The 12559-nt window shown below is 32.3% G+C and overlaps 1 protein-coding gene across 1 annotated transcript in view; it reads right to left on the bottom strand.

Annotated features, from left to right (window-relative positions):
- SEMA3E (semaphorin 3E) overlaps positions 1–12559 on the bottom strand; it is a 240583-nt gene that overhangs the window by 92627 nt on the left and 135397 nt on the right. The window contains exons 2-3 of the mRNA XM_023532583.1: positions 11591–11751; positions 104–163 (exon numbers count right to left, since the gene is read on the bottom strand). Of these exons, the coding sequence (XP_023388351.1) occupies positions 104–163; positions 11591–11751 (221 nt within the window). The remainder of the gene's footprint in view (positions 1–103; positions 164–11590; positions 11752–12559) is intronic.

The following is a 12559-nucleotide window of genomic DNA, read 5'->3' as shown; positions in this document are numbered from 1 at the left end:
ATATATGTTTTTTAAAGCAAATAAAAGGTTAGGAATTCAGTCTTTTGTGATCGACGAGAGACATAATTGATGATTGGTGTAATTTACAATGAATAATACTTACCGCATCTTTTCCTTTCATTATGCATTCTTCTATTTTTAGTGCTGTACTAGGCCAGTGTATCTGAAATAAAATATAATGCATTATTATTCAACTGCACATAAAAATAAGCCACACCGGAGACCATTACATTTTTTCTGCAGTTCAATACATTTTCATTTTATTCTCTTTTCTGAAAGGATAAAACAAGACTTTATCTTCTTTACATTATTATTTGCACAATTAAGACACTTATCTTTGAGTTTTCACTTCATGCTAAACCTGATTTTTTAAAAAATCTTTTGGAAGGCTCACATCATGTCTCAGCCCTTCCGAGGCTGCCCAAACCTTAACCAGCCTCTCTTTGTGTTTAAGCTGTCTTATATAACCTCCGCATTCCAGTCTGTCTCCTGAACCTGTCTGCCCCCTTAAGTCAGGCATTTCCTTGAGTTCCCTTTGCGTTTTTTACCACTTAGCACAGAACTTGGTGTGTGCTGAACTCAGTAACATTTACTGCATGAAAGGATTAAAGCATTAATGACTCTTTAAAGTGCTTATTTATAAAGTATCACCTAATAATACACTCTGTGATGGTCTTTATATGATTGTCTTTGTTTTTTGAAACATTAACTCTACCAGTTTCCCATTGCATTTTAGAAATTTTTCATTATATTTCAAGTTTTTTGATTTCTTTCTTGAAGAGGGAGTCTATATCAGATATTTATTTATTTATTTTTTTAATCTCTAATTATACCTAGTACTTTGCTGGGGTCACAGGCAGAAATCATTAAGTACTTGTTATCTGATGCCACAAATTTATGACTGTGAAGTGTGTCTTTTTAAAGAAATAAACTTTTTCTATCTTTTTTTTTTTTCTCAGACTGCTTCTGTTCTTTTTGCTTGAACTATAGGATTAATTGTACTATGTACCAGACAGTATGGTAAGAACCATAATTTAGTTTTCCTTTCTTTTGCTTGACAAACTCATGTGCAGAGGTTTGAGTTTGTCATACTACTCAGTTCATGGCTCATTATTATCATTGATCTTGAAAGGTTCCTTTCTTATTTTATTTCCTGCCTTACCCTCCTCTATGTTCTATTTGCATCCCTCCAAGGGGAAATCATTGTAAACTGTTACTGGCACTTATTATTTGTTTGCATATAGTCTTATAAAGTGTATATTATTGCTTTTGTGTACATATTCAAATTTATGTAAATGTTATTTTTAAATTTATGTAAAGTCTTCCTTATATTTTTCATTAAAAACTGGGTTTTTAAGGTTCTTATACATAGTTCTATGTATACATATAGTCTGTTTTATGAATTGTTTTGCAATATGTAATCTATAGATCCCACCCCTACATTTTCTTATCTACTCTCTCAGTGATGGACACCCAGACTGCCACCAAATCTCCACCACATCAAATGATGCTTCTTTGTACACATCCTTTGGGATCTGTATAAGAATATCACTGGCATGTACGATCAAGAGCAGAATCACTGAGTCTTAGAGTAAGCACATATTTAATGTTAATGCGGTGCCAGATTGCTCTCCAGAATGGTGATATGTTTATTCTCTGCCAGCAATCTTCACTGACACTTGGCATTACCAGCTTTCTAAATTTTCTACCAAGAACTTTAGACTCACTTTAATTTAATTCTTATTACAACTTTATCAAAGAAGTAGTATTATTTGGGAACTTCTTTAAAAAACTGCATATTTCTCTGTCTAACTCCACAATGCAGAGTAGATCTATGGATGAGAACCAAGGAATGTGATCCATTTGAGTAATTGTAGCAACTGGTAAGTTCCCAAATGGTTTCCTATGCTTCAAGACCTTACGTCTACTAGTTAATACTTTATCCATATATCTGCTGAATCAATCGCCATCCCCAAGTAGACTGAAAAATCTCAATTGGCCTCTTTCTTATATCTCTCTGGAATTCCATTGAGCACCTTCTCTGGCTAATTTATCATCTTCATGGGCTCTGTCAGGTAATGATAGATTCTATTTTGAGGGATATTGACTCTCACCAGAACACTTTTTAGTTTTTCTTCATTGCTTCCAAAGGCCTGCATCTTGAATTCATATGCACTGGTCCATAGAAATCCTAAGATGTTCTGTCTTCCTCTCCTACCTTCATGGCTGCTTTGAGCCAGGCTACATCAATATTTCTTTAGTTACTTTTCGTTTTGTAGGCAATTGCCTTCCATTCTTAAGTCAACAATATAGTGAAGGAATATAAATTTCCTAGTAGAGTATCCTGGCCTCTCAAGATATTTTTTCTAAAAATAGTCTTTTCCTCCTTAGGATATTTGAGAGTCTTCAGGGCCTAGATTGAAAAGAGTCCGTGAATACAACCTTTACTATCAGGAGACTCTATTGCTAGGCCGGGCCAGTGTGCCAGATTCTTTTTTCATGGTAATTTGTTTGTTCCCTGAAGATCCTTATCACTTCTCCTGGATGTCTTCCCTCTCTCTACCTACCACCATCCCATCCTGTGTTCTGCAAGCCTGGAAGGACATTGTGGTTATTAAGCTACATATTAGATGTTGTTGATTGAAGGTATTTTTTATTTAGTGAGTACACTATTTAATTATTTTTAATTAGTGCCCAATATTAAAAAATGAGAAATTTTGCATAAAAATCCACATTTCTGTTTTTTTTCTAGAAAAATCAGAAGACAATCAACAGGTTTGCATTCCTGTGTAGAGCTGAAAGTTTGAAGTATTCTTTTAATGGGACAGACATTCTCTGTTTGCCTCAGACTTTTCTTTTACCCAACTGGCCCTTGTGGGCATTTTAATTTTTGAAATCTGATATATTTATTTGAACCCCATATATGATCAGGATTTAAGCTTTATATTTAAAGCTGTACCCCATAAAATATCAGGTTAGGTACTTACATTCTAGAAGTAGAAGAGGCTTGTCATTTACCTCATACATTATGTAGGCAAATCCAATCCCTGATACATAAAAAATATTGGGAATTCATAAAACTGGTGACAATAGAATTTTATTATGATGATGCTTATATGATTATATTTATTATCATGAGAATAACACTCTATGGTTTGATTTATAGGCATGTAATATTACTTTTGATGTTCTTATTAGTGTAATGCTTCCCCCCCCAACTTCTTACCAACAATATTCAACATAGGTGTTCTTTTGCTTTCATAGTGCAAATTACAGACTTTTAAATAAAAACTTAGGAGATTTTTTTTTTCTTTTTCTTTTGCAGCACACACACACACACACACAAAAGATAAAGGAAAAATGTAGGGATATAAAAGAAAACCAACCAAAGAGCCAAAAGCACACACATAAAATTCTAGCATTAATGTTCTTGATTGTAGCAGTGAATCTGTCAGTGGATTATATATGATTCGGAAAAGATATCACATAAATACAATAATATCAGGTTCAGGTTCAGCTCTGCATCAGCCTTTGGAGAGTCACTAATACCATTATAAAGGTTCCTGGAAGTGAAGCTGTAGGATTTATAAACTTTACTAATGTATTATTTTGGAATACAGCTATATTCATCACTATACACTAATGCACACTGATTCATTATTTTGGAAAAAATGCTTGCATCGAGAGAGATTTTCTCAGATGATTTCTAAAATCTATTCTAACTTAGGGTTCAATTGGTTTTGGAATTATAATTTTACTGTGGATGCATAAATTATTCAAAAGTATATGTTAGAAGGTGTGTGTGTGTGCATGTGTGTGAGAACATAAAGAAAACAGAAATTCATTTTAGCATAATCAATGATGAAAAATTTTCATGACTAATTCAATTATTATATGAATAAATTAGAGAATATCTCATCTGCAATTCAGAATAATGCTTTGAATTCTTAACACTTTTAACTTGAGATGCAAGGCTCTTTCTTCTTAGAATATTAGCATCCCTTCTTACTCATTTTTCATCATTATGTAAAATAATGACTTCTTTAAACTGTATTTCTATAATTTCAAAGTATTAGATAACTTAACCAATTCTTTCGAAAAACATATCAAGTTCAGATTTTCAATGATGAAATAATATCCAGGTAAAAAAACAACCTTAACATATTCTACTATATTCTCCTAAATCACTGCTGTCTAATGACTATTTCTAGGATTATTTAAATATAGTTTGGGAGCAATTCTTTATAGCATTTCTACACAGCAAGTGATAGCTTTTTTTCCACACTGCCTTTCGAACAGTCTTGAAAGATAGAGATAGAATCCTTGTCCAGGGCAAATGGAAGATCCATTTAATGTACAAGCTAATAAAGATAATGTCTCCCTCTGGGCAAAAATTGGATAGGTTTGCTAGCAGACCCCTTATAAAATTGGGAGTTTTCTAAGCTTGAGGTTGGTTAATTAGTATAACATATATTCACTGGGTGTGCAGTGTCTATCTAGGCTGCTATGCCTCGCACCCTATTGGACTTGAGGGGGAAACATGAAGCTCATGCTGCATGCTGTGCTGTGATTAATAGAGTCCTTTGTCTCTAACTCAGGAGTTTCATGTCTTCTGCCAGCATCTATGAAATTATGATAAGCTAACTTTTCTTGAAAATGAGATAAAATCTCCAATGCTTCACAGTCCTTGACACAAACAAAAGATAATATATAATGGGATGGTGAAGAAATAAATGGCTTTTTCTAGGATTGTCAGAAATAGTTGTTTCTAGCAAGACACCTAAAAATGGCAACTGCACTAGGAATAAGGAAATCATTATTTTAGGCACATCTTTCAAAGTGTTTCACAACAGAACCTTTCCTGATAACGTTTTCAACAGATAGTATCTCTCCCTCCTTTGATCCTCTATATTGTTTTTCTTACTTTCTCTATCTAGGACTACAGTGATTTATGTACTTAACTTTAGCTCTCTTATTAGACTAAAAGTTATAGAGAGCAAGGCAGTGACTTATTTTTGTATCCATACCAATACCTACCTGGCGCAATGCCTTAATTATGGTCACTGATTATTCAGTGACTAATGATTAACTTCTATCAATCAACATACCTTTATCACATTCTTTGAAAAGTCAATTTAATAAAGAAACTTACAGTAAAGTTTGAGAGATAAGATTCACTGACATGAACATGCTATAATCAGTGTAAAATGAATGGGATAAGTAATTTCCAGTTTAATCAGGAAGGAAATCCTGTAGGATTTTAGCAATAATCTAGACTTTGAAATACTGGTAGGATTTCTGGGAGCAGAGAAAGGATCTTAACCAGATCACTTTGGATAGATGGAAAGGAGAGATAGAACACACACCACTGTAAAGTCCAACACATTGGAATTTTCCAAAGGAACAATGTAATTATAGGTTCATTCAAGTTTTTTTGTTGTTGTTGTGTTTTGTTTAAAACAAAATTTAACAGGCTCAGGATTGTATTCAAATGCTCATTCAGGTGGAAAAAAATGACAAAGGCCTCACTGGAAATGGAAAGATATTTTAAAGCCATAATGTATAAATGTTCTGCCAAGATAGTAAGGGAAATGATTTTCTTCATTTGTTTTGGCAGCCAGAAAGTCTTTTGGTTCTGCTCCAGAGTTTAATATCAACAAAACCCATAAAATTAAGCTATTTGTTCTGCACAAAACATTTATAAAGGCAGTTAAACAACAGGGTGTAATGATATTTCCAAATTCTCCGCACTCAAAAAGGTACAAAAAGCAAAAGGTTAAATACACATCATTTCATCAGATTACTCCTACAATATAATTTAATTGTTTCAATGCACATTAACAGGCCATTTACTATTCTTGTATATCTCAAAGGAGAAAAATAAAATAAAAATTCAATTACAAAGTAATTTTTTTCTGAACTCCCTATTGAGTCTCATAATTATACCAGAAATAAGGATGTAACAACTGAGTCTCATAATTATACCAGAAATAAGAATTTAACAACTGATAGTTAGAAGATATTTAGAGATTTAGGAAGCAGAAAAATATGAACAAAGAAGAAATAATCTGTCTAAAAAAAATTATTGCCTTTTTTATTAAAAAATAAAAATTATTCGGTTATTATAAATCTTAATGGAATATATTTAAGTAAATAAGACACTATTGCAACTTCATCTAATATTCCCTTCTTAATTCTATTATTACAATAAAAATATCTGTTTATATTTTAGTTTTCCTTTATACATTTTACATATATGTACAGTACATAAATGTCCATTAATGTATATTTTAATTGTATACCCTATAAATACTATTAAAATTAAGAAAACATATTTTGAATACAACATATTAAGAGTCCTAATGGTTTATAAATGGTAGTCTTTAACTTGACACGCATTATCCTTCTGAGTGTGTATGTTTTTATGCTTAATTATAATGACTATCATTATTCAAGTAGATTATATGCCAGAATTTTAATTTTTTGGACTACAGACAAGATTTGTACATGAAATGTTTATACTCCAAAGCATTTGAATTAGGACTATATTATAACTACACATATATTATTGGCCTGACACATGCCCTTTTTAGTGGATGACGTTTACTCGATTGCTATCATTAATGTGAAATTGCATCTGTCATTTATGTGAAAATTATAGTTTAATACCTTTCTCCCACTCAATAAAAAATTAAATTCTAAAATACAAGATTTTTTTACTTTTGATGCAATGAAATTGAATAAATGAGAAAGTATAAATATTTTTATAAACAAATTATTTAACAGTTATATCTACAGATATCCAAATTAAATACTGTAATTTTAGCTTAAAACAATAGTGGTAAGAACAATTTAGGAGAAGAAAGCCGAAATATAGAAATAGAAAAAGTATGGTAAAAGTTTGTTAGAAAAATGTTTATTATTAAATATGAAATAGTCTATGAAGTCCCATAAAATATAGTTTAAATAAACAGACATCAATTTTTGATTTCTTCATGGAATAATAAAATTTGATACTTCAAACTAGTTAATAGTTTTGATTTATTTTTTATTTTTTATTTTTAGGCAGCCTTAGTAATTCTAAGATTGCACAGATTGCAAAGGGTTATACAGATGGAACACAGACATTCTACTCTCTTATCTGTGGTTGAATACTGAAACCTCCTGGGCTCTCTACCTTTGCCATAAATAAACAAGGGGATACAACTGCTTCTACTGTTCAGTGTATTTTCTCTACCATTCACCAACAACTAACTGTTCCACTAGTTTGTTAACCATTACTAGGGTAATGTGTAGTCATGCAGAGGGAATAAGAACCAAGAGGAAAAAAAAAAAAAAAAACAACTCATAACAAAAGGGAGGACTAATGGTACACTGAAGATCAATTTGGGAGGCATGAAGTTCACATGAAAGCAGTTATCTGGTTTTCAATGATATGATGTAGTGGAAAGAGCATAGGCTACTAAAATAAATAGACCAGGTTTTCAATTCTAACTGCTACTTACTGGTTTTATTACTCTGTTCTCCTCTTCCTTCCATTTATCTGACATGCTGCTGCTAAAGCAATCACACTAAATTATAATTATGTTATGCACTTTTTGAGAATTTCCCACTAGTTCCTGCATTGCCTACATGATTAGTTTCAATAGCATAGCAGTCAATATTCTTCAGGATCTGGTCTCAATCATATTTTAGTTTTTAATAGTCACTCTGTACCTTGTTCCCACCAACATGCCCTCACCTCACCTGTTTACTTCAGCTATGGATATCAGTATTATTTCAAACTGTTCTAAAATATTCGTCCTTCTTCCCTCTCACTCTACTCCCACTACCAATCTGTGCGAATCAAAATTCCAACTGTCATTTAAAGTCCAATGTAAATTATATGTCTCCAGGTAACCCCAACTCTCAGCTTTTGTATACTCTCTTAGTATTTTATTTGGATCTTTATTCTAGCTATATTCAAATTGTGCTATGACAGATATGTATATATGTATCATCCTCTTTACATTATAAAGATATTATAGTTCATTTTATAGTCCCGAAGCTTAAGCCTCAGGACTCCTTCCTGAAACCTATTCTTTCATGGTCCTGGAAGGGGGCTTAGAAATTTTGAAATTTATGTAAGTTTGAATTAGTTATATTTCTTGAAGAGGTCTACCAAACTGGATACACTTCAGTCTCCACCAATGAGGATTTACCTTTACGTGCAGGAAAGTTATTCAATTAAATAATTTATATGGCTACTTTCCTTGACATCCTTGCTAGATGACACCCTAAGGCTTCAATGGCCACATACTATTTTATTTAGCTCCCTAAGATGCAATTAATAAAACCTCATTACCTTCCAGGTGTCTTACTCTTATATAGTCTTCATGGGTCATTTTCTTGATAAAAAAAAACAGTTTTTCCAGCATCAAAGGCCTGAAGGTACAATTAAGCCAAAATGATAAAGGAGAATAACTGGGCGATTCAATTTCTCCTACTCTAAAGCAGAATCACATTAGAGTGGAAAGCTGCTATCTCTTGGTTTTAGTTCCACATAGAAAACAAACGGCTGAGAAAAATTAAGAGATTTTGTGTACAGCGAGTCATCTTGTTATAAATATGGATTCCAAGGACCCATTCTGTGAGAGATACATGATCCTGATCCAAGGACAACTATTTAAGATCTACTTCCTTAAAGCAGATTCTCAATCATCAGGGTTTCAGATCCCTTGAAGGATCTTTTAATATTCACATACTCATAATTTTAACATGTGGACTATATTAGTTTGCTAGAGCTGCCGTAATAAATATTGCAGACTAGGTGACTTAAGCAACAGAAATATATTTTGTTCTGAAGGCTAAAAGTCCAAGATCAAGGTGTTGGCAGGATTGGCTTTTTCTAAGGCGTCTCTCCTTGACTTGCAGAAAGCTGCCTCCTAACTATGTCCTCACATGGTATTTTCTCCATGAGTGAGCATCCCTGATGTCTCTTTGTGTGTCAGAACACTCTCTCTTTATAAGGGCGCCCATCAGATTGTATTACCACCTACTTTAATGGCCTCATTTTAACTTAATCACCTTTTTTAAAGCCCTATCTCTAAATACAGTCATATTCTGAGGTACTGGGGGTTAAGGCTGTCTTAAAACACACGAATTTGGGAGGATTCAATTCAGTCCATAGCAGAGATGTTTCTATGTTCCCCATACTTGTGATCCCTATCTTATATATTCCTTCATAGAAGAGTGGAGAGTGTAGATAATCTGAAAGAAAAAGCAGAGCCCCATGGTAAACACCATGGTTAGTGGGGAATAGACCATCCAAGGAAGGAGAGAAAAATGCATTGAATTTGACTGGAAGAAAGAGGTCATTGATGATCTCAGAGATTTGTATGTGTCTGTGTGTGTATAACACAATATGTGCTTCCATTTCATCCTGAAACTACTAAGATGATAGTAAAAAGGACATAAACCAAAAAGTATAAGTAAAATTTGAGTGGATATGCAAAAGAAATAGCAGCAACATTTTGGAAGTTCTACAACATATAGACAATTGTTGACTGGCTTTGCACTCTAGAAAAACTGATATCTAAATGCCTGCAAGGTAAGCAGGGAGCCAATAAGCAAGTTGATTCTTATTAAAGGAACTGCAAAAACGCTCAGGAGTTGGAAACCCAGGGTCCCTCTGAGAATGAAGAGAGGGGTAGATATGGGTGAAATCAGGAGAAATGGCTCAAAGTCTATATGATAATAGAGGCATAAAATTGAAAAAAAAAACTGAGTTACAGAAATATTAGAGAGTCAAGAAGAAAATGGAAAGAAGAAAAAATAACAGAGAAGCAATAAAGATTTTCTAGAGCTGAAAGCCATTGAGTCCCTGTAGAATATCCATTTTCATCCCAGCATAATGAATGAAAAATGATCAAATCTAAGAGAAATTTGAGAAAATTTTAAAATATAGAGATGCACGCATGGTGTCAGCATTAGAGGGTAGAATAGCAGGAAACAGGCTGTAGAAAGGCATCAGACTTCTTAGTGGCTGTACTGAAAGTTTAAAAAGAATGAAGCAATATTCTCAAAATTCTGAAGAAAATTATATTTCTTTTAGAATTTTATATCTATCTATCAATTATGTGTGAAGTTTAAATAATATTATTTTCAAACATACAAAACTCAAAATTTTACTTTGAACCCTCCCTCAAAAGCTAGTAAAAAGTGTGTTTCAGTAAACATCAGACTAAACCCATAAAGAAGAAGACATGGGTTCTATATAAGCTGGAGAGCGAGGGGATTTCCAGGATGATAGCACAGTTAAACTCCAGGTTGAAAAGAGAACCTATAAAGATATTTCTAATTTAAAATCCAAAACCTTGGAATCAATGGAAACTGATTCATTTTACTATATTGAGAGCAGTATAAAAAACTGATAGTTTGGTCAAAAATTAGTGGAAGTAATATAAAAATCTAAACAAATGAAACCATGGGATATTAGTTAATCTCAGAAAAAATACAAAAATGCAAAAAGTAAACCCAATGAACTATTTTTTCTAATTATAATAATGTAAATTATTATTTAACTATATTTGTGGTATAGCTATATTGAGTTGGGGGACTGATGAATGAGGAGTACTATTGAAATGGTGCAGAGTAATAAAGCCTAGTTGCAGGCACTACAAGAAAAAAAGCTCATCTTCTCTAATAGAAAGTCAAACAGATAGTGTGTAAAATCTTCGACACTAAGAAAGCAGAGTACACAAACTTTACTTAGGAATATGGAGGTAAGTACCCCAAGAAACAAACAAAAGTTTTAAGTGATTTCCTTCAGGGGTTAGGAACTGGCAGAAATAAAGGTATGCTGCTTTTCATCATAAGTTTTTTTAATCGACTTAAAAATATAGACATTGATCATTTTAATAAACATAAAAATAAAAAAGTAAATTATAAAGAAAATATATTGCATAATAAATAAATTTATGCCCCAAAATACTATGGTCTAAATATTTCTGCATGTTTTATGTAAGGTTGATAGGGGCCTGAAAAAAATTTAGCTCAATTCAACTCTGTGTAATCACAGACTATAGAACTATCTTTCTTATCATAGTTAATCTTTTCTTGAAAATGTTGGGCACTTGCTTATTTTAATATTATACTTCAATCCACCAGGTTTAAGGAGCGTCCACCTGAATTAGTGATATTACCAACTGAACTACATGAGTAAGGTATATTGAGATCACATATCCATATTCTTTTGGGCTGGGATATGGGGAGTAATATTGCTGAGAAGGACTGCTGGTAAATCATCATGTTCCAAATTCAGGTCTCAGGGTGTGGTGACAAGGGCCATCACAAAAGAAGAATGTCAAATGCACCAATATGAAGTTTTCTGAGAATACAGAGTTTAGTGATGGGATGAAAGTTCAATGTTATATATTTTTGATGATTTATAAACTTTTCTCAAGATGATTTTATTTTAATGACTATTTTATTTCTTTCAATAAAAATATCCTTCAGATATTTAAAAAAATAATCCAAATAACACCTATGCAAGAAGATATATCTCAGCCCCTTTCCTTCCCACCTGAAATACAGTCTGATATTTCCATACCTCTCTATAGCCATTGCTGATTTGTTCCAAACTGAGTGAATACACAAGATCCTTGCCTCCCACAAAGAGTCTCTCTTGATATTCATCCAGCAGCATTGTATGGAGATCAAGAAATCCAAAAGGGCTATGAAAGACTGATGTTCTGTTTAATTCCAAGAGCTCTGAAATGCAAAAGGAAATGAATGCTAAACACGAGAAAATACAAATACCTTTATAATACTTTTCTCATGGCTCTATTTTTATACCTATTGGAACTGTGTAGTCACATTCATTTTATCAGAAATATAAAGCATTTAAAATCTATTACTTGAAAAGATTAAAAATAGACACTGTATTAACAATACTGTATTGTGTATTTGCAAGTTGCTAAGAGGAGAGATCTTAAAAGTTTTCATTACAAGAAAAGAAATTCTAACTATGTGAGGTGATAGATGCTAACTAAACTTCTTGTGATAGTCACTTCTCAATAAACACATAAATTAAATTATGTGCAGTCTATTTTAAACTAATATAATGTTATATATCAACTATATCTCAAAACAGAAAAAAAATTAAAAAACATATATGTGCATCATGTAAAAAATAGAGTGTACTTGGGAATAAATTTTAATGTGCACAAATTAAAATTTATTATGTGTATGAATCTAAAAACCAATTCAACTTAAAATGTAAGGTAAATAGTCTATGTTTTTAAATACAGAAAGAATTATCCTTCACAATCTTTAATATAAAAAGCTGTGTGGAAGTTACTGTATTATGACTTTTATATTTACTTCTCTATGTACAACAAAAATCCCAAATTCAAAATAAATATTCCCAAAGTCTGTCCGTTTAATTCCAATGGACACCAACAAACAAAGAATGTTTCAACTTGAAACTGGTAAAACTCATGAAAATGAATCATTTGACTATTCATCTAAATAAAGAAACTGAGAACAGATTTTGAGAAAGATATGGAAAGAATACGGT

Source organism: Pteropus vampyrus, unplaced genomic scaffold (assembly GCF_000151845.1).
Source record: "Pteropus vampyrus isolate Shadow unplaced genomic scaffold, Pvam_2.0 Scaffold4, whole genome shotgun sequence".
In the NCBI taxonomy this organism is placed as follows: domain Eukaryota; kingdom Metazoa; phylum Chordata; class Mammalia; order Chiroptera; family Pteropodidae; genus Pteropus; species Pteropus vampyrus.
The sequence above is the reverse complement of the archived record's forward strand: the minus strand, read 5'-3'. Positions and strand labels throughout refer to the sequence as shown.